The sequence below is a fragment of the Protopterus annectens genome, chromosome 3.part1, assembly GCF_019279795.1.
Source record: "Protopterus annectens isolate FY-2018-M chromosome 3.part1, PAN1.0, whole genome shotgun sequence".
In the NCBI taxonomy this organism is placed as follows: domain Eukaryota; kingdom Metazoa; phylum Chordata; order Ceratodontiformes; family Protopteridae; genus Protopterus; species Protopterus annectens.
In genome coordinates, this window is record NC_056732.1 from 1872082903 (window position 1) to 1872107180 (window position 24278).

General features: G+C 42.2%; 1 protein-coding gene across 1 annotated transcript in view; it reads left to right on the forward strand.

Annotated features, from left to right (window-relative positions):
• The window catches only part of LOC122797944 (zinc finger protein 808-like), a 665304-nt gene that overhangs the window by 233908 nt on the left and 407118 nt on the right, over window positions 1–24278 (forward strand). Inside the window, exon 4 of the mRNA XM_044066464.1 lies at window positions 16634–18576. Within this exon, the coding sequence (XP_043922399.1) occupies window positions 16634–18576 (1943 nt within the window). The remainder of the gene's footprint in view (window positions 1–16633; window positions 18577–24278) is intronic.

Genomic DNA, 24278 nt, shown 5'->3' on the forward strand with positions numbered 1-24278 from the left:
GGCCCCAGGACTGAGCCCTGTGGGATGCCACTTGTAACTGGTTTAGAGTCTGACATGGCTCTAGCAATTCTGACCATGTGGGTTCTGTCCTTGAGCCAGTTTGCAACCCATCTTATGACATAGGGGTTTATATTTAGGCTGGAGAGTTTGTCTATGATGTCCGAGTGGGGTATTGTATCAAAGGCTTTTGCGAAGTCTAGGTAGGCTGTGTGGACCACCTTACCCTCATCAGTGGCCTTGGTGACTGTTTCAAAGAAATCTACCAGGTTCGGGAGGCAGGATCTGCCCTTGACAAAGCCAAATTGGATAGGATCCAGTGTCTGTAGGTCCCCAATGTCTTTGTTTATGAGCTCCATAATGATCCTCTCCATAGCCTTGCAGACCAGGCTAGTCAGGCTTATGGGGCGGTAGTTTCCAGGGTCCGTAGAGGCATCTCCTTTGTGGAGTTTGACCACTGTTGCTGTACGCCATTCTTTGGGTACATATCCTGTAGTAAGGCTAAGATTGAATAGCAGCTTTATGTGAGGGTATAGCTCTTCTTGGAGTTCATGTAGCACGCAGCCCGGGACACCGTCCGGTCCTATTGATGCTGTGTTTTTTTTCTTTGGAGAGGGCGGCTCTCACCTGGGCATCTGAGATGTCAGGGAGGCAACACTCTTCTGGGATAGATGTTTGTCCTTTTGGCGGGGGGGGGGGGGTTGCACTGAACCTGTCTGCCAGGATGTTGGCAATGTCTGAGGGTTCAGTGTATTTTTTGTTATTATGGACTAACTCTGAGCATATCTGGGAGTTGCCACCCAGGTTTCTAACATAACTAAAGAAAGCCTTATGATTATCTTTTGTTGCTTGTGCAATTTTTCTCTCGAAAGTGGCCTTGGATGTTTTTATGAGTGATCGTAGTTTTTTGCTAGTACTGATCAGAGATGCCTTCCTTTTTAGGGATTTTGCTCTATCATGTAGTAGCTTCCTCCTTCTGTTGTATAGCTTATTTATGGCTGGGGTCCACCAGACAGGACGCCTTTCTTTGGGGGAATGGGTCTTGGTTTTATTTGGGATTGCATGATCCATGCATTCCTGAAGGTGTCCATAGAATGCGTTTATAAAGGATTCAGCAGATAGGGCCATGGTTTCCACTGGCCTGGGGGCCTTGAAGGATTCCACTTTGGTTTTAAGAAGTGTGAAGTTGGATTTTGATAAGTTCTTCACTGTGGTCTTTTGTGCTGGGGGTGGGGGCGGGATGTGGATTTCTAGTGAGATTAATTTATGGTCCGATCTTACCAATGTGGGGTATACTTCTGGTATGGAACATTGTATCCCCGTGTTAGTGATCAGATCTAGTATGTTTTCCCCTCTTGTGGGAGTGGTGACCAATTGTTCCATAGCATTTGAGTTTATGAATTCTAGGAACCTCTGGGCTATGGTATTGGGGCTTGAGTAATGCTCCCAGTCTATGTTTGGATAGTTGAAGTCCCCCAATATGATGGTGTTTGGAGAGACCTTCATATTCTCCAGTGTCTTCAGGAAGGCCGAGTGGGGTTCCTGAGTTTGAGAGGGTGGTCTGTAGCATGCTACAAACTGAAAGGCAGTTTTGCCCACTTAGTTGCACATGGATGGTCTCCGATGCTTCATGCAATGCCACTAACCTGGAGGTGTGGGTGTCCTTCATGAATATGGATACTCCCCCTCCTTTTGTGGTTCGGTCTGAGTTTTGGGGCCGAAAAGCATGATGAGGTATAACCTGGTAGTGCTGGGGTGCTCACGGGAGCCTTGAACCAGGTTTCTGTCACTGCACAGACATCGATGTTCTCCATACTGAGGAGGGCTTCGAGAGCGTGCATCTTGAGGTTTAGACTTCTGGCATTGAGCAGCATTACCCTTAGTTTCTTTCTACTTGTGTTGTCTAAGGAGGTGGTTTTGTCTTTTGAGCCTTGCCCAGAAAAGGCACTATGGGGGTGGCAAGAGCCTTTGCCAATATCCGAAAGCCCAGGGGTAACAGGTGCAAGCCGTCCCTTGAGAAGCAATGTGGCTTGTCGAGCATGTCATCCCAGGCAGACAGATACTGGATCCTGACACCAATACTTAAGCCAATTGTTGAAATTGATCATTTTGTCTTTATACATCATTCTTGGTGAGGGTAAGATGCTGCTCAAGGTCAGGGTCATACCGGCCTGGGCTACATGATCAGAGAACTCCTCTATGTCTCTTTTCATGTAGTCCAGGGAGGTACGTCTCAGGTCATTCACACCAGCATGGACAATGAATGATTCATATTTGTACTTGCTTTGGAGTGACCTGAGTGCTTGTGTTATGTGGCTGATTCTAGCACCTGACAGGCAGCTCACTGTGACCTTTTCTTTGTTCAGCCTGGTGAGCAGGACGTCAGTGTGTCTGACTATAGAGTCACCTATTACAAGTGCATCAGGTATGTTGTTGAGCCTTAAGGGCTGTGGCTGTTTGGCACACTGACTTTGTGAGCTATGTGTTGCCTGTGTTTTGTTTTGGGGTAGCGGTCGCTTGGGTGTCTGCTTTGGAGGTCTCTGCTGTTTTGGCAGATTTTTATTTAGAGCCTCCGAGTATGTTTTTGTGTGTTTATGTGTTTGGTCTGCAGTTGTGGTAGGACTGTGTGAGACTGGATTTGTGGTGTGTGTGGTTACCTTCCCCTCCTGACTGGTTAAGCTAGTACTGAGTAGAGAGCTCAGCCTCCAGTTTGGCTATATGGCTGCATCTCTCACATATATTTGTACTTGTTGGGAGGTGGAGAGGGTTGTCTGTGTACATGAGGCAGTTGTAACATTGCCTCACGATTCCCAGATTAACCAGCTGGACTGGAGAGGAAACCAGTAACTGACCTTTGGACATGCTAGAATAGTATAGGGAACTCCTTTGCAACTGAATCAGAAAGGACCAATAGGGGATAAAGTATTCAAGGGGAGTATATGAGGATGTAGTGCTTATTTAGATTATTAGTGCTTAACTTATAGAAATTGCTTATATGAGCAAGTGCAGGGTTTTAGATTTAGAATAGAGTGTTTAATTTGAGAGTTAGAGCAGTTCCAAGGGAAAAAGTGAAGAGTAGTCTTTGTGGAGCCGGGAATAGTTTAAACCCGATTTACCAGCGCTGCCCGATGCCCGATCGCGCTAAGTGATTTTTATACCAGGAAGAACAAAAGGATAGAAATTAGCCCAATATGGCCAATGAGCTACAAGTTGCTGGGCTGGGACCACTCGTACAGGGACAGATAGGCTGCTCAGAGTTCCCTCTCTCACAGTGAACAAGGAAGCCACCTAACTATTCAAGTATGATATGGGCAACACAGGAACCTTAACCACAGTCCTGGATTCAGCAAAGTCTGAAAACCAGACTAGACTAGTACAGAAAGGTGGGAAAGCAGGGAGATTATTTTTTTGTATTTTTTCTTTTTTCACAGATAACAGAAATGCAGCAGCTTAAATATCTCTAAATACACAGAGGAGGCTAGCGCACTTGAGTGTGTAGCCTACAACTATGTTACAGATATACAAGCAAAAACAACAAACAGTAACTTTTTAAAGTGCAACAATGGATTTTAAGTACAGTAAGCAATGCAAATATCAGTAGGGTTCTACAGAAGCACTGAATAGCCGCATTTTTGGCAGAATTAGCGTTTCAGGGCTACAACAAGAAAGAATCAATACTTAAACACTTCCAAAGTCTCTCTTTGTCTCTTGGCCGCTTGTAGGACTCTGCAGGGCACCACGAGGAGCTTTGCTGAGCTGTATACAAGCGCAAAAACTGCACTAAGCAATTTTTATATCAGGGGGAACAAAAGGATAGAAATTAGCCCAATATGGCCAATGAGCTACAGGTTGCTGGGCTGGGACCACTCGTATAGGGACTGATAGGCTGCTCAGAGTTCCCTCTCTCACAGTGAACAAGGAAGCCACCTAACTATTCAAGTATGACATGGGCAACACAGGAACCTTAACCACAGTCCTGGATTCAGCAAAGCCTGAAAACCGGACTAGACTAGTACAGAAAGGCAGGAAAGCAGGGAGATTATTTTTTTGTATTTTTTCTTTTTTCACAGATAACAGAAATGCAGCAACTTAAATAACTCTAAATACACAGAGGAGGCTAGCGCACTTGAGTGTGTTACCTACAACTATGTTACAGATATACAAGCAAAAATGACAAACAGTAAATTTTTTGCAACAATGGATTTTAAGTACAGTAAGCAATGCAGATATCAGTAGGGTTCCACAGAAGCATGTTCTCCCTGTGTTCGCGTGGGTTTCCTCCGGGTACTCCGGTTTCCTCCTACATTCCAAAGACATGCATCTGGAGCATTTCTCCCCGGGCCTCCGCTGAAAACAGGCTCTGTGGAACCTAGTCGTGGTCAACAAATGATAAATAAATAAATAAAATAAATTAAATTAAATTATCGCGTTTTCAGCGGAATTAGCGTTTCAGGGATACAACAAGAAAGAATCAATACTTAAACACTTCCAAAGTCTCTCTTTGTCTCTCGGCCACTTGTAGGACTCTGCAGGGCACCACGAGGAGCTTTGCTGAACGTATACAAGCGCAAAAACCGTGCTAAGCGATTTTTATACCAGGGAGAACAAAAGAATAGAAATTAGCCCAATATGGCCAATGAGCTACATGTTGCTGGGCTGGGACCACTCGTACAGGGACAGATAGGCTGCTGAGAGTTCCCTCTCTCACAGTGAACAAGGAAGCCACATAGTAACCTTGTACCCTGCCTCACTAGATGGAACACATATCCCTATGGATCTAGGACTGTTGAACGAAAGTTCAACAGTCCGAATTCACTATCACCGAACACAGTTTAATGAAAGCGCTTTCGCTAAAGTGCGTTAAAAAAAAAATCTACTCCCCCCTGCACCCCACACCCTACTTTAGTATTCTCACTCCGAGATTGCACTACAGTGGGGAAAAAGGAATTTTCCCTTATCTGCACTGTAGTACAACCGGCACAACAGGCATACTTAATGCGAAAATGCTGCTTCGGTGAAAAAAATTTTCATGTAAGTATGCCCGCCGATTCGCTATTCGTAAAAAGTGCATTTGTGCAAGAGTCCTAAACCCATCCCTATACCCTGTCTGATCAGATGGAACACATAACCCTGTGCCTTGTCTCACTAGACAGAACACATACTGGCTTATACCCTGTCTCACTAAACAGAACACAGAATATCCCTAAACCCTGTCTCACTAGACAAAACAAGTTAAGCCTGTAGCCTGTCTCACTAGACCGAACACATAGTAACCCTGTACCCTGTCTCATTAGACAGAACAGATAGTGTCCCTGTACCCTGTCACACTAGACAGAACAAGTACGGCCTTGTACCCTGTCTTACTAGATAGTATATATAGTAACCCTGTACCCTGTTGCACTAGACAGAACACACAGTATCTGTGTACCCTTGTCGCACTGCACAAAATGCATAATTACCTTCTACCCTGTCTTATTAGATAGTACACATAATAACCCTGTACCTTGTCCAGGTAAACAGAACACATACTAACCCTTTACCCTGTCTCACTAGACAGAACACGTAATCCTATACCTGGTCTCAGTCGACAGAAGACATAATGTCTCTGTACCCTGTCTCACTAGGCAGAACACATAATAAGCCTGCACCCGGTCTCACTAGATAGAAAAGACAGAACACAGAATATCCCTGTACCCTGTCTCAGTAGACAGAACACATAATAACACTGTGCCCCATCTCACTAAACATAACACATACTAACCTTGTACCCTGTGTCAGTAGACAAAGCACTTGTTAACTAGACAGAATACATAATAACCTTGTATCCTGTCTGACTAGACAGAACACATAATAACCCTACATCCTGTCTGACTAGATAGAACACATAATAACCCTCTGCCCTGTCTCAGTAGACAGAAGACCTGTGACCTCTCTCACTAATCAGAACAAATAATAAACCTGTTCCCGTTCTCACTAAACTGAGCAAATAGTAACCCTCTACCAGACTCTAGACAGAACACATAGTAACCCTGTACCCTTTCTCACTAGACGGAACACATAATACCCAAAAATCTTGATGATTGGATGGGAAATGGGAAATTCACCCTGGGGATCACTTCTGTGGCTCTGCTCGACAGGGGCACAGGAAAATAATTTTCTTGGGTGGCGAAAGCCAGGGTACATTTTTTGACTAGGCTTGCATGGGCCCTAGGGCCAATAGCCTAGTACCTACCAATGAACCTTATACCCTGTCTGAATAGATGAAACACATAATCACCCTGTACCTTATCTCAGTAGACAGATTACATACTGCATTATACCTTGTCCTACTAGATAGAACACATAATAACCCTTTTCCCAGTCTCACTAGACAGAACAAGTAACAACTCTGTATGCTGTATCATTAGATATTACACAGAATAACCCTGTACCTTGTTTCACTAGACAGGACACAGAATAACCCAGTACCCTGCCTCACTAGACAGAGCACATAATGACCCTGCACACTGTCACACAAGACAGAACACAGAATAACCCTGTAACTTGTTGTCTCACTAGACAGAACACATTATAACCTTGTACACTGTCCCTGTCTGACTAGACAGAAACAATAGTGTCTTATACCCTGTATCATTAAACAGAACACATAATTACCCTGTACCCTGTCTCACTAGACAAAGCACATTAACCCTGTAACCTGTCCCACTAGACAGAAAATGTACTACCTTATAACCTGTCTTACCAGACAGGACATGTAATAACCTTGTATCCTGTCTCAATAGACAACCTCTACCCCCCTGAGTAGATAGAACACATAGTAACCCTGTTACCTGTGTCACTACACAGAACACAGAATATCCCTAAACTCTCTCTCACTAGACAGAACACAGAATAACTCTGTTCCTTGTCTCACTAGACAGAACACATAGTAACCATACACTGTCTCACTAGACAGAGCACATAGTAACCATTTACTATGTGTGACTAGACAGAACATAGAAATCCTGTACCCTTTCACAGTAGACAGAACACATAGTAACCCTGTATGACTAGACAGAACATAGAAATCCTGTACCCTTTCACAGTAGACAGAACACATAGTATCCCTGTAGTCTGTCTCAGTAGACAACCTCTACCCTCCCTGAGTAGATAGAACATATGGTAACCCTGTTACCTGTGTCACTACACAGAACACAGAATATCCCTAAACTCTCTCTCACTAGACAGAACACAGAATAACTCTGTTCCCTGTCTCACTAGACAGAACACATAGTAACCATTTACTATGTGTGACTGGACAGAACATAGAAATTCTGTACTCTTTCACAGTAGACAGAACACACAGTAACCCTGTAGCCTGTCTCAATGGACAGAACACAGAAAATCCCTATACGCTGTCTCACTAGACAGAACCCATAACCCTGTATGCTATCTCAGTAGACAGGACATATATCTCTGTACCCTGTCTCACTAGGCAGAACACATAAATCCCTTTACCCTGCCCCAAAAGAAAGTACACAGAATAACCTTGTACCTTGTCTCACTAGACAAAACATAGAGTAGCCCTATACCCTGTCTCAGTAGACAGAACACTTAATAACCCTGTACCCTGTCTCACTAGACAGGACACTTAATAACCCTGTACTCTGTCTCACTAGACAGAACACATAATGACCCTGCACACTGTCACACAAGACAGAACACAGAATAACCCTGTAACTTGTTGTCTCACTAGACAGAACACATTATAACCTTGTACACTGTCCCTGTCTGACTAGACAGAAACAATACTGCCTTATACCCTGTCTCATTAAACAGAACACATACTAACCCTGTACGCTGTCTCACTAAACAGAACACATTATAACCCTTTACCCTGTCCCACTAGACAGAAAATGTATTACCTTATAACCTGTGTTTCTAGACAGAACATATAATAACCATGTCTCCTGTCTCCTTAGACGGAACACCTAGCCAACCTCTACCCTCCCTGAGTAGACAGAACACATAGTAACCCTGTAACCTGTGTCACTACACAGAACACAGAATATCCCTAAACTCTATATCACTAGACAGAACACAGAATAACTCTGTTTCCTGTCTCACTTGACAGAACACAGAATAACCCTGTTCCCTTTCTCACTAGACAAAACACATAATACCCCTATAACCCATCTCACGAGTCAGAACACATAACCCTGTACCTTGTCTCAGTAGATAGAACACCGAATAGCCCTGTACCCTGTCTCAGTAGAAAGAGCACCTAATAACCCTGTGGCCTCTCTCACTAGACAGAACACATACTAAATCTGTACCCTATCTCACCAGACAGAACAGTAGTAACGCTATACCCTGTATCACTTGAGAGAACAGATAATACCCTTATACCCTGTCTGACTTGATGGAACACATAATAACCATGTACCCTGTCTCACTAGACAGAGCACATAGTAACCATTTACTATGTGTGACTAGACAGAACATAGAAATCCTGTACCCTTTCACACTAGATAGAACACATAGTAACCCTGTAGCCTGTCTCAGTAGACAGAACACAGAAAATCCCTATATGCTGTCTCACTAGACAGAACCCATAACCCTGTACGCTATCTCAGTAGACAAGACATATAATATCTCTGTACCCTGTCTCACTAGGCAGAACACATAAATCCCTATATCCTGCCCCAAAAGAAAGTACACAGAATAACCTTGCACCTTGTCTCACTATATAAAACACAGAGTAACCCTATACCCTGTCTCAGTAGACAGAACACTTAATAACCCTGTACCCTGTCTCACTAGACAGAACATATAATAACCCTATGCCTTATCTCACTAACACATACTAACCCTGTACCCTCACTAGACAAAACACATTTTAACCTTTTATCCTGTCTCACTAGACAGAAAACTTAATAACACTGTATCCCATGTCCCTAGACAGAGCACAGAATAAACATGTACCCTTTCTCACTACACAGAACACATAGTCACCCTGTCCCGTCTCACTAGACAGAACACATAACCCTGTACCTTTTCTCACCAGATGAAACACATAGTGCCTTATACTCTGTCTCAATAGACAGAGCACAAAATAACCCTGTACCCTGTTTCAGAAGACAGAATACATAGTATCTCTGTACCCTGTCTCACTAGGCAGAACACATAAATTGCTACACCCAGTCTCACAAGACAGAACACAGAATAACCCTGTACCCTGTCCAACTAGAAAGAACACAGAATAACCCTGTACCCTGTCTCACTAGACAGAACACATAACCCTGTGTGCCCAGTCTCACTAGATGGAACACATAATAACCCTGTACACTGTCTCACTAGTCAGGACACATAATAACCCTGTACCTCGTCTCTCCAAAAGATGTCAACTGTTATGTGCTCTTCTGATGCTTAGGTGTAATAAAAATGAAAACTGGAATAAACAGCTTTTACTTAATATACGGCTTGCAGACCTTGTGCGCTACCCCCACCACACCACTGCAAAAATCATTTTATTCACTTTCTAACTATCCTTCACTTCTGCCTACAGACACTGCCTTCCAAAACCAAGAAGTATTTCCACTAATCACTGCCATTGTTCTACAAAGTATTCACTGCCTCTATTCTTAAAAATAAAATGACATCTAAATAGCTTATGACAAAAAGCACAGAAGAAAACAATAACAGCCTGTAGATGCTGTCTTTCTTGAAGATGGTAGTATTCTCACTGCTGTCTGTCTTTATCTCTCTTGCTAAAACACATCCTTTCATTCCATGATGGCATTCAAACACTTGGCAGTGAAGTAAGCAAAGAGGCCCTCATCCCAAACTAAGCCACATAGTTTATTTTAATAAAAAGTTTCCCACGTGCCATATCTTACACGTTCCTATATCACAATCTTCAAGTTTAAGCACTCAATTTAGCTGTTTAGTTTTTCTATCTTTCATCACTGTGGCTTCACCCTTGCTGGAGCTGTAGCCATCTACAGTGTTCAGATGCACAGACAAAATGTAAAAGGCATTGTGAGCCTGACAGTCTGGTCAAATTTTACCAAAACAAGCTCACAAATATGGCTTAGGTTCTTCTTTCTCTTTAATAAGGTTGGTTGCAAGCCCAAGCTATGTTTATAGGTTGCCTTGAGCTTGGCTCAAGCCAACTCTGGCCCACCCACCACTACCAAGGTTGTAGTTTGAGAAAGCAGGAGGTTGGACCTGTACTGGGCTCCTGATGGAAGAAAAAGGGGTTTACTGGTGTGCTGATGGAAGAAAAGAGGTTTCCAGTGCTACAGAGAAAATGTTTTCCTAGCTTCACAGAAGCACAGGGAGGAAACAGTGAAAAAGACCTGATTGATTTTCACTTTTGTGGATATAATCTCTTTGCTTGTAGAAGATTTTTACTGTAGATGTGATGGATTATTGGACCAAAAGAAAGGTACTGTATTTTAGTGTTCATAGGTAGGTACTAGGCTTTCGGCCCAAGGGCCTAAGTAAGCCTAGCCAACAAAGTTCCCTGGCTTACGCTAACCCAAGAAAGTTAATTTCCTGTGCCCCTGTTGAGCAGAGCTACAGAAGTGATCCCCGGGTGTATTTCCTATTTCCCATCCACTCATCAAGATTTTTCTTGAAGAGTGTTAATGAGGAACTTTGTTTGACATAGATGGGTAGCTTGTTCCAGAGTATGGGAAGTCTCTGGGACAGGAATCTATCCCTCCAGCAAGTCCTGTTTATTGTGGTGGCAAGGGTTAGGTCCCTAGAGCGTGTAGCTTGGAGGGATTGGGATTTCTTTAGGTGTAGCATGTCCAACAGCTCTGGGTTTGACATAGCTTTATATGTTAGGTAGAGATCACCTCAGAGTAGGCGATATGCTACAGAGTAAAGCTGGAGTTTTTTGAAACGGTGAGTGTAGGGCATCTGTTTGAGGCCAGTAATCCTCTTTGTGAAGTACTTCTGTAGCCTTTCCAGCTGCTGCAGATGTCTTGTGAGGTACATTCTAAAAGGGGCGTTGTACTCTATAATGGGTATAATGAGTGCCAAGTAGAGGGGAATGACCTCTTTTTTCCTGGATGAGAACCCTTTTGTGATGACGTGTGCCACTTAGAATGATTTCCTGACTATTGTGGCAATGTGATTATCAAAGGAGAGAACTGTCCACCTGGGTCCCAAGGTCTCTTATCACACATTCGGCGTTAAGAAGACTGCTGCTTATGTGGTAGTTCATGGGTACAGAGTTTTTACCAAAGGGGATAACAATGCACTTTTTGGCATTGACCTTGAGGTCATGGTTCTGACACCAGGCATCTGTCTCAGTGAGGCCCTTCTGTAGGATGTCCGCATCATTTGGGGACTCGACTATAGCTCCTAGTTTGCAGTCATCTGTGAACTTCATTAGCCAGAGGCCTTCTGTGTTAGCCTGTACTTCAGAGAAGTAGATACCAAACAGGAGAGGTCCCAGGATTGAACCCTGTGGCACTCCACTTGTCACTGGTTTGAAGTCAGATTTGGAGTATGCAACTTTTACAGTGTGGGTTCTGTCAGTGAGCCAGTTTGCAACCCATCTTGTGACATAGGGATTTATACCTAGTTTAGTGAGTTTAGCTATAATTCCAGAATGTGGGGATGGTGTCAAAAGCCTTGGCGAGGTCAAGATAGGCTGTGTGAACCACCTTACCCTCATCTATGGCTTTGGTGACTGCTTCAAAGAAGTCAACCAGGTTCAGGAGGCATGATCTGCCTTTCACAAACCCGAACTGGGTGGGGTCCAGAGTTTGGAGGTTACAAATGTCTTTGTTTATGAATTCCATGATAATACATTCCATGGCCTTGCAGACCAGGCTCGTCAGGCTAATAGGGCGATAGTTCCCAGGATCATTGGTGGCTCCCCTTTGTGGAGTGGGATAACTGTTGCTGTGCACCATTCAGTGGGCACAAAGCCTGACATGAGGCTATGATTGAACATGGTGTTTAGGTGGGGAGCCAGTTTGTTCTGATGTTCATGTAAAACTCAGCCTGGGATGGTGTCTGGTCCCATGGATGCTGTGTTTTTGGCTTTAGAGAGTGCTGCTTTTACCTGTGTAGTTGTGATTACAGGGACTCTGCATTCTTCCTGTATAGTTATGGGCCCTTTAAGGAGTGAGAGGGGGGTAAAGTTAGCACTGAAACGGTCTGCCAGGATGCTGGCAATATCGGTTGGTTCTGTAATTTTTGTGCCATTGTGCTGTAACTCAGAGCAGATCTGGGTGTTGCCATTGAGATTCTTGACATAGCAATAGAATGCTTTGTGGTTGTCCTTAGACTCAGTGGCGATCTTGTTTTCGGAGCTAGCTTTGGAGGATCTTATAAGGGATCTCATCTCCTTACTGAAGCTGACCAGGAAGCCCTAAACTCATGGGATTTTACTCTTTTTGCAACAGTTTCTTCCTTCTGTTGTAGAGTTTGTTTAAGGCAGGGGACCACCAGATTGGCCTCCTTTTTTTTTTGGAGGATAGCATCTTGGTTCTGTTTGGGATAGCACGATCCATGCACTCATGTAAGTGCTTATAGAGTGCATTTGTGTAGGATTCAGCACTTGTAACTATATTGTCCATCTGCATGGATGTCATGAAGTTTGCCACTTCTGTCTTAAGAAGCATGAAGTTGGCTTTGGAGACATTTTTTACCATGGTTTCCTTAATGGGGGGTGGGGGCGGGATGTGGATATCTAGGGTGATTATCTTATGGCCGAGTCTGACCAACGAGGAGTTGACTTCAGGTGTGGAACATCGGTCACTCATGTTGGTAATGACTAATTCTAGGATATTGTTGCCCCTAGTGGGGGGTGTGGATAATTTGATCCAGGGCATTGGAATTTATGAATTCCAGAAAGCGCTGAGCAAAGGAGTTGGTACATGAGTAGTTTTCCCAGTTAATGGTGGGGTAGTTGAAATCGCCCAATATTAGGGTATTTGGTTGAACCCTAACATTTTCCAGTGCATCAAGAAAAGAGGAGTGGGAATCCTGGGGCATGGTGGGGGATCTGTAGCAAGCTACAATTTGGATTGCAGTTTTGCCCAGAGTTAGTTGCATTTGGATAACCTCGGATGCATTATGCTGAGCAACCAGCCTGGAGGTGTGGATATCCTTAATGAATATGGACACACCTCCGCCTTTGGTGCTCCAGTCCAGGTTAGATGGCCGAAAAGTGTGGTATGAGTTATAGCCTGGTAATGCAGGGGTGCTGTCTGGAGCCTTGAACCAGGTCTCAGTCACTGAACAGATATCAATGTTCTCCATTTTAAAGAGTGCCTCGAGTGAATGCATTTTGAGATTTTGACTTCTAGCATTGAGTAACATTACCCTCAATTTTTGCTTGCCTGTTCCTGTTACAGTGGTGAATTTGTCATTTGAACCTTGCCTAAAAAAGGCACTATAGGGGTGGCAAGAACCTTTGCCAGTATCCGGAATCCCAGGGGTGACAGATGCAGGCCATCTTTGGCAAAGCAACGTGGTCTGTTGACCATGTTGTCCCAGGCAGACTGATACTAGATCCCTTTAGAATGATACCAGAAGCTTAGCCAATTGTTGAAGTAAATCATTTTGTCCTTGTACTTGCGATATCAGTCTGGGCAATGGCAGGATGCTACTTAGGGCTAGGGTCATACCTGCCTGAGCTACAAAATCAGAGAGCTCTTCCACGTCTCTTTTCATGTAGTCCAGGGAGGTACATCTTAGGCCATTCAGACCAACATGGACAATGACAGAGTCATATTTGTACTTGTTGTGGCATGACCTGAGTGCGTGTGTTATGTGGCGGATCCTGGCTCCCGACAGGCAGCTGACAGTAACCTTGTCCTTGTTTAGCCTGGTAAGTGGGACATCAGTGTGCCTGACTATAGAGTCACCTATGACTAGTGTGTTGGGCACGTTGTTTTGCCTTATGGGCTGTGGTTGAGTGGCACACTGAGTCTTTGGGCTATGTGTCATTTGCGTTGTGTTTGTGGGGGGAGGTTGCTTCCATTTCTGCTTTGGAGGTCTCTGTTGCTTGAGCAGATTATTATTGAGAGCCTCCGCAAATGTTTTTGTGTTTCTCTGTGTGGATTTTGGTGGTGTAGCTTTAGTGGGACTATGTGATGTGTGTGGTATGGTGCAAGTGTTTACCTTCAACTCTTGACTGTCAAGTTCAGTCTTGGCTGGAGATAGCTTTACCTCCAGTTTGGCTAGATAAGTGCATTTCTCACAGGTTGTAGTGTTGGATGGTAGGAGGAGAGGGTTGTCTGCGTACATGAGGCAATTGCTACATTGCCCCAAGATGCCCCCAGATTCATCAGATAGACAGGAGAGAACACTGGGAGCCGACCCATGGACATGCCTGAATAAACCACTATTTTCCTCTAGATAAGTGAGGAAAGTGAGTACAAGAGCTGTTTTTTTCTAAGCAAGTGAGAAAAGTAAGTACAAAAACTGTTTTTCTCTAGGTAATGAGGAAGGTTGAGTGCTATAGTAATTAGTAGCTTATTTAGTGCTTACAACAAGTTCTGAAAAATTGCTGATCATGAATAAGCAAATTCAAGTGCTAAACTAAGAATCTGGATCTGGATCTTGTGGTAGATAGGCTACCTAGTGCTTACCACTCTCACTGATAAGCTAGAAGGCTTCCCCTCCAACACAGAAAGGTTTGGGGGCACAGAAGCTTACAAACAGTTCTGGATACAGCAAATCTGTATCTGGACTAGACTAGTTACAGGAAAGGTGGGAAACAAGTGCAAATGCAGGCTTTTAAACCAGAAAGTTGAAAGAGATGGAAAAACTGTCCAAACAGCCAATAAACTACAATTTCTGGGCCAGAAACCACTCTTGTGGTAGACAGGCTACCTTTTGCTTTCCACTCCCACTGATAAGCTAGAAGGCTTCCCTCCAACACAGAAAGGTTTGGGGAACACAAAAGCTTACAAACTCCTGGATACAGCAAATGATTCATAGATTATGATTCATAGATTAGTACTAGGCTAACTGCCCTTGTGAGTCATTTTTAAGCCTAGCCAATTATCCCCTGTGAGATTCAAACCCTGTACCTTGTGTTTGTAAGGCAAACACCTTAACCGTTAGGCCACCCTCCCAACCCTGCAAATCTGTATCTGGAATAGACTACTTACAGGAAAGGCAGAAGAAAAGCTTGGAATTTATATATACATATATATATATATATATATATATATATATATATATATATATATATATATATATTATTTTACATTTGCTGACTGGGCTAGTCTAACTGGATATATTTCCATTTTCAGTAGAGGCCGGGGAGAAAAGCTCCAACATAGTATAAACAGTATTATGCAATTATATAACAAAAACAAGTACAAGTACAAAAAAATGATTATATATAATCTGAATATATGAATATATATATATATTTTTTTTAGTTAAGTGGGTTGGCTTTCTCAGAACGTTCTCTCTGTATTAGAAATAATGAGCTAATGACAGTAGCAAAAACACTTTAAATGCAGCACAAGCTAGCACACAAGTGTGTAGCAATATTAAGGCAAATACAGTTTAAATAAATGCAGATAAGTTAAAAATGACAAAAAACAAGTTTATGAAAAGTCAAATAAGAGCACTTGAACAATTAAAAGCACACAGAACACCAAATTAAGGTAGAAGGCAGTTATGTAAGAGCAGCTACAGCATGTCTTTGGGATGTGGGAACCGGAGCACCCGGAGGAAACCCCCGCGACCACAGGGAGGACATGCAGACTCCGCATAGAAGGCACCCCAGCCAAGGATCGAACGGAGAACTTCTCGCTGCAAGGCGGCAACACAAATCTCTGCACCACCGCGGCCACCCTAATTATCTACAAATATCTAATAATCTTAAATAAGTGCAGAGAAAAGTATACTTAAATCAGCTTTTGTCAGTTGATTTATGCAGGTGAATAAGGTGTATCCCATATAAGATGTGATTTACCATTAAGGAGCTATTAATTTAACATGGAGCTGAATTCATGCAGTTGTTGATAAAAGATTGTATTTGCTAAATAACTTTTCCTGTTGACAGGAAATAAAGGTATTATGAGTTCACTAAAACATATGCAATTTCACACCCTTCATCAGTGACAAGATGCACTAAACTGGAGCATGCCATCCAATTGTTTAATGTTGACTAGTCAGAGAATATGTCAAATGGAATGGGAGATCTGTTTTTCTTTATGCATGTTTTACATATTTAAAGCACATAGCTGTAGAAAGCATCAGAGTTATACATAAATACATTAAAAATGGGAACCAGTACTGAATGAAGCTGGAAGTAGAAATGAAGAATTCTTGTATTTTGTGGGGAACATGGAGATCCAGGTACACAAGACATAGTGTTGGAAACTCCGACATGGATAACAAAGTAAACAGCAGGTCAGTTCACATTGTTACATTTAGAATGAAAGTGAGCAATAATGTATTAGCAGAGGGCAGAACAGTTTTTATCAGTAACATTGTTCATTACTGAAATTCTTTGCAGCAGCGGTTCATTGTTTATTACAATTAGATATTAGGAAAAGCTTTGTGAGATGACCGAGTCGCATGCATTTTACACTGTAAACCTCTAGGTAAGAAAGCAACTCCTCTGTGTGGCTCATATTCTGACGTACACTTTTTTTCTTCTAAGGCAGGAGCAGTGCAGAGTTCACTGAGATCCAGAGTCTTCAGTCATCCCATGGGAAACACCAGGAGTCTGAATGGAACAAAGTTCTTCCTCATAAAATGTTGGTCACAAAACAAGACCTGCTGCAGTGTGAAACTACATGTAAGAAATGTAATGAGAGGGTAGTCAAGAAAACTGAACTAGAAATGCATGTGCAAACTAAAGAGGAAACATCATGCAGCTGGCTTAATCACAGCAACAGTGTAACATTTCATGGCAACGACTTATCTGATCCATTAATTAAAGCAGAGGAAATGTCATGCAGCTGGCTTAATCACAGCAACAGTGTAACATTTCATGGCAACAACTTATCTGATCCATTAAGTCATAGTGGGAAAATACAGAAGAATACTTTGGCAACACATGAGCAGCTATGTAATAGTGAGAAATTAAATCCATGTGGCACACATGACAGTGGTTTTATAGAGAGAAAAAAATGGAACAGTATTGTGGTGCCACATCAGAATATCTGCACTGGGCAGAAACCTTGTAGCTGTACTAAGTGTGACAAGAATTGTAGATGCCAAAACACTGTGGCAGCACCGCAGGGTATCAGTAATGAGGAGACACCATATACAATTTGTGGCAAGGGTTTTGGACGCAAGAGTCAATTGGTGAGACATTCCTATATCAACATTGATCACAAACCCTATGAATGTGCCACATGTGGCAAGAGTTTCCATCAAAAAAACAACATGATGAAACATCAGAGGATCCACACTCAAGAAAAACCCTATAAATGTACACTGTGTGACAAGAGCTTTACTTACAAGTCTTCAATGGTAACTCATAAGTATATCCATACCGGACAAAAACCATATAAATGCAACATGTGTGACAAGAACTTCAGACAGAAGATTCACCTGGTAAATCATCAGTCTACGCACAGTGCCCAGAAACTTCATAAATGCACTACCTGTGACAAGAGCTTTAGACAGAAAACCACTCTGATAAGTCATCAGTACAGCCACGTTGGGGAGAAACCATTTAAATGCGAAGTCTTTGGCAAGGGTTTTGCATTGAGGGAAAACATGGTAAGACATCAGAGCATTCACAATGAGCAGAAGTTCAGATCTGGAGAAATTATAAAAGAGCAGAAGCCTTACAACTGTACCTGGTGTGACAAAAGTTTTGGATGCAAAAGTTACTTGGTGAGGCATGAGCAGATGGTGAGTCATCATGGTATTCACACTAGGCAAAAACCATACAGATGCACAATATGTGATAAGACCTTCAGGTGGGCATGGGCTGTGAAGAGTCATCAGAGTGTCCACACTGGGCAGAAACCGTATACGTGCACCATCTGTGATAAAACTTTTAGACTGAAGTCTAACTTGGTAAGCCATCAGAGTCTGCACACGGGAAAGAAACCCTATAAATGTACCTTATGTGATAAAACATTTAGATTCAAACATTCAATGATTAGCCATCAGAGTGTCCACACTGGGCAGAAACCGTATACATGCACCACATGTAATAAGGGTTTTGTCAAGAAGTCAAGTCTAGCAGTGCATCAGAGTGTCCACACTGGGCAGAAACCCTATAAATGCACCATCTGTGATAAAACTTTTAGAGTGAAGTGTAATTTTGTAAACCATCAGAATGTGCACATGGATCAAAAACCCTATAAATGTACCATGTGTGATAAAACATTTAGACACAAAAATTCAATGATTGGTCATCAGACTGTCCACACTGGGGAGAAACCATACAGGTGCACCATATGTGATAAGACCTTCACGCAGGCAGGGACTATGATGAGGCATCAGAGTGAACACATGGGTCAGAAACCCTATAAATGCACCGCCTGTGATAAAACTTTCAACCGGAAAGGTAGCTTGGTAATCCATCAGAAAGTACACACTGGGCAAAAAAATACAAACAATAAGACTAAGAGGAAAAGTAGAAAAAGAGATTAGTAATGGAGAAGTCAAATAAATAGAAATCAAGGTAATGGAACAGCTGCAAAGAGAAGGATTCAGTGTAGAAAATCAAATGCAGAAAGCACCACAACAGGATAGAGCAATGGATATCCAAATTAAGGGGAAACCAGTGGAACAGGAAGCAACTGGCCAGGTGCCATATCAAGATATTTTGGAGCCCCTTCCACAGGAAACTAGTATAAGCATTCACTTGAAGCTAGACAGCAAGGAAAGGAACAGGAAACTGTGGAAACTGATGCAGTCAGTGTTGAGGATTGATAGGCCAGTGAGTTCCCCTATGAAAGACCAACAGATGACACAGAAGAACAACAGATGGCACAGGGTGAAACCGAAGAGAATGTGCCACAGGAAGGTGCTATAGAATCTTCTATAGAATGCCCACAGGAAACAGAAAATAAGGGATGTACCCTCAGTATGGAAGAAAAGGAGTTAAGAGAAGAGTTGCTTGATTTAATAGGCAAAAACAGCTATATCAAGATCAATGAGAGAAATAGACTGCAGAAGGTTAATAAAACCCCAAAAGTAAGAAGTTTGATAAAACAAATGAACACAGTAATTAGGACTGTCCATAGAGATCCATGTGATGTAACAGAAGTAAACAGAATATATTCCTGTGCTGCTAAATTAATAACTGATAAAGTTCTACCACAGGAACATAGGGTAGTGAGGGAAAAGGGGGGCTAAAGCGAATACCATCATGGAAATAGCGAATAGAGAAAACTATAAAGCAGCTAAGACAAGAAGTGTCATTGTTAGATTATAGAAGAGGGACTAGATCAACAAAAGTACGAAGAAAGATAGATGTGATAAAAGCAATGTGAAGTATTAAAACAGACCAGGATCTATTATGTAATATTGGAGATAAACTAAAAATTTCAAAACAGGTGGAAAGACTTAGAAGATACAAAGATAAATATAAGGGAAAAGCACAAAATAAGCAGTTTATTGATGACCCAATTAGGAAATAAGGTAAAAGGAATTGAAAGACTGCCAAAAAAAGAGGAAGTAGATACATTTTGGAGAAGTATCTATGAAGATCCTGTGGAACATAACAAAGATGCTAAATGAATAGAAGAAGTAAAAGAAAGAATAAGAAGTTTAAAGGTGCACGATATGAAATGGGATGAAATAACAGCCAGAGAGATTGAAACAAAGTTGAGAAAAGCCTGTAAGTGGAAAACCCCAGGCCCAGATGCAGTACCTAACATCTTTGCACAAAGACTTAGCGATGAGTAAGAACTGTTTATATGCACACCCTGAACAGACACCAACTTGGTTAACAGCAGGAAAAACAATGTTTCTACTTAGGAGTGAACTTGCAAGCTACCCTAAAAATTATAGACCAATAACTTGCCTTCCAATGACATAAACTATACACTGGAATTGATGCTGACAGAGTTTATAGTCATTTAGAAGAAAATTCAAGTTATGGCAGTAGAACAAAAGGGCAATAGAAGAAAGTCATATGGAACAAAGGATCATTTATTGTTAGTCATAGTGGAGAACTGTAAAAAGGGGAGATTCTAAGTATGGCATGGATTGACTATAAAAAAGCATTTGATAGTATCCCACATTCATGGATGAAACAGTGCTTAAAAAATACACAAGATACACCCTACACTGATTGACTACATTATAGTAACCATAAAACAGTGGCAAACCACTGTGCAATTAAGCCATGATAAAGGACAAATTATTATCCCAGGGATAAAAATTCAAAGGGGGATATTTCAGAGTGACTCACTCTCACTGTTACTTTTATGCCTTGCCCTTAACCCATTAAGCTGTTTACTTAAAAACTTAGGCCATGGCTATAATTTGGCTCGTAGAAAACACCGAAGTCAAAAAAACTTATCTTCTCTTTCTCGATGATTTAAAACTGTATAGCTTATCAGATGAAAATGAAATCACAGCTGCAGACTGCCAAAACGTTTTGAGATGATAGAATGTCATTTGGTCTTGATACATGTGGAAAAGGAACCTTTAAAGCACGAAAACTGCATCACCAGGAAAATATCACTTTGGGACAAGAATGTGATACAAATGAACTTGAGCAAGAGGGAGTGTATAAATATTTGGGAATTGATGAAGGATCAACAATAAAATATCAAGAAATTTGAATAAAACTCAGTAAGGAATATGAATACTTTAGAAGACTTAAATTAATCCGGAGAACAGCGCTGACATCTGCGAACACGATCCAAGCTATAAACCAATTTGCTCTTCCTGTCCTAACTAACAGTTTTGGAGTGATTGACAGGCCTCAAAACATGTTGGATAGATTAGATATTAAAACAAGGATGCTTCTTGCTCACCAAATGATCTATAAAAATCAGTGTATACCAGGATTATATATTTCCCGTTCGTAAGTGGGTTGGGCCTCCTTGAAATTGATTACATGCATAGATCTGCAATCGTGGGACTCCACACATCTGCTGACTTCACAAAACCCAAATGTAGTGAAATCTTTGAATAAATCTAAGGTGACCTCTCTGCTTAATCTAGCAAAAGCATATAGGCAGCAACTAAATGTGCCAAAAAACAAAAGAAAGAGTATAAGGTGAAGCACCAGATGATAAGGCAAGAAATGTGGGAAATGCATGAATATTGTTGCAAGTACAGAAAACTTCTGGAAGAACCTCATGTTAATCAGGAATGAATATAGGAATGGTTAAGGAGAGGTAAATTCAAACCAAGAGATGAAAGGTTAATATTGGTGGCACAAGATAGTGTGCTACATACACATTGGTTTTCAAAGTCCACTGAACATATAAGAGAAACAGAAAATGTAGGTTTTGTAAAACTAAATTAGAAACAGTCTTGCACCTTTCAATGATCAATGCTACTTTTGTCTTCTTTTTTTGGACCACTATATCCGGTTTTCTAGCATCTATCTTTTGAACTGTTGGTAATGGGTAATCCCACGTAACATGAATTTCATCATTTTCTACGATGCTTTGTGGCTCATGTTTCCAGTGTTTTTCAGCCACTTCAATCCCCACAAGAGGAGATAACATACTAGATCTCATCATCACGAACATGGGGTCACAATGTTCAACACCAGAAGTATACCCCTCACTGGTGAGATCAGACCATAAACTAATCTCACTGGAAGTCCACATCCCGCTCCCACCTGAGATAAAAAAGACCACAGTGAAGAACTTCTCAAAAGCCGACTTAACACTTCTAAAGGCTAGTGTGGTCTCTTTTAAGGCCCCCAAGTCTGCGGAAACCATTACTCAAGCCGCTGAATCACTTACAAATGCCTTCTACCAGTACCTACAGGACTGCATGGATCAGGCAATCCCAAACAAAACAAAGACTCTTTGTACCAAAGGCAAGCGTCCAGTCTGGTGGACCCCAGCCATAAACGAGCTCTACAACAAAAGGAGGAAGCTACTACAAGATAGAGCAAAATCCTTAAAAGGGAAAACACCCTTGATCATTATAAGTAAAAAACTAAGATCTCTCATAAAATCATCCAAGGCAAATTTTGAGAGAAAAGTCGCTAAGGACTCAAAGGACAATCATAAGTCCTTCTTTAGCTATGTTAGAAACCAGGGAGGAAACTCCCAGATATGCTCAGAATTAGTTCAAAATGATGTAAAAATTACTGAACCTACAGACATTGCCAACATACTGGCTGACAGGTTCAGTGCAAACTCCCCAAAAGGTGAGATATCTATACCAGAGAATTATAGCCCCCCAAACATCTCTAACGCTCAGGTGAGAACTGCTCTTTCCAAGGCGAAAAGCACAGCATCCATGGGACCAGATGGTGTCCCCGGATGTGTGCTCCATGAACTCAATGAGGAATTAAACCCGCAGTTAGGGCAGCTGTTTAATCTTAGCCTCACCTCAGGATACGTGCCTAGCGAGTCGCGTACGGCAACTGTGGTCCCACTTCACAAAGGCGGTGCCTCCACCGACCCGGGAAATTACCATCCCATCAGCTTGACAAGCTTGATCTGCAAAGCTATGGAGAGGATCATAATGGAACTCATAAATAAAGACATAGGAGACTTGCAGACTTTGGATCCGACCCAGTTTGGCTTTGTCAAGGGCAGATCATGCCTTTTAAACCTGGTTGACTTTTTCGAAACAGTCACCAAGGCCATTGATGAGGGAAAGGCAGTCCACACAGCCTACCTCGACCTGGCAAAGGCTTTCGACACAATACCCCACTCAGGTATCATTGAAAAACTCATCAGTTTAAATGTAAACCTATATGTCACAAGATGGGTTGCAAACTGGCTAAGTGACAGAACCCACAGGGTCAGAGTTGCTGGCGCCATGTCAGACTCAAAGCCTGTCGCAAGTTGTGTCCCACAGGGCTCAGTCCTGGGCCCTCTCCTGTTCGGCATCTACTTTTCAGAAGTACAAGCAAACACAGGAGGATTATGGCTGACAAAATTTGCAGATGACTGCAAACTGGGCACCATAGTTGAGAACACATCTGACACAGATATCCTTCAGAAGGGTCTTATAGAAACGGATAACTGGTGCCAGAGCCATGGCCTAAAGTTAAACGCCAAAAAATGCATAGTCATACCCTTCGGGAAAAACAAGGTTATCCCTAGCTACCATATAGGCGGCAACCCACTAAGCACAGAAGAGGTTATCAGGGATCTGGGTACCCAGGTTGACAGTAACCTTTCATTTGACACTCAGGTTGCCAAAGTAGTTAGGAAGACCTTCTACATTGCCCACCTGATCATGAAGGATTCACATCTAGATCAAGGGAAGTCATCGTACCCTGTACTCATCACTCATCAGGCCAATGATTGAGTACAATGCCCCATTCGGAATGTATCTGACACGACACCTGCAGCAACTGGAAAGGCCCCAAAAGTTCCTCACCAAAAGGATAAAGTGTCTCAAAAATATGTCCTATGCTGCCTGACTGAAGGAACTTCAGCTCTATTCAGTCGCTTACCGTCTGCTCAGAGGTGACCTGTGCCTGACATACAAGGCCATGTCCAACCCAGAATTGATGAACATGCTTCACCTCAAAAAATCTAGATCCCTCAGAACTACAAGGGCGGGAGACTTAAACCTTGACACGGTTATTAATAGGACGTGCTAGAGGGACAGATTCATCACCCAGAGACTCCCTATGCTGTGGAACAAAATCCCGGTACATGTGAGGCAGAGCACCTCGCTGGCTTTGTTCAAGAGAAATCATTACCAATGGATGGGAGATCGCAGATATACCCCAGGGATTATCTCAGTGTCACTGCTTGACAGAGGCACAGCAAAATAATGGGCATAGTATCCTCCAAACTAAAGGGGTGGCGAAAGCCACAAAACTCTGGGCTAGGCTTATAAATGCCCTTGGGCAGATAGCCTAGTATGAACCTATGAACCTATGAACCTTGTTGCTGGCTGTGACACACTAATGGGAGAAGGACTCTGTACTGAAAGGCATAATTATGTGGCAAGACTGCTGTACTGGGGATTGTATAGACATTATGGTATTGAAGTGGCTGAAAAACACTGGAAACATGAGCCACAAAGCATCGTAGAAAATGATGAAATTCATGTTACGTGGGATTACCCATTACCAACAGTTCAAAAGATAGATGCTAGAAAACCGGATATAGTGGTCCAAAAAAAGAAGACAAAATGCTTAGAAAACCGGATTAAAAAAAAAATTTAAAAAAAGA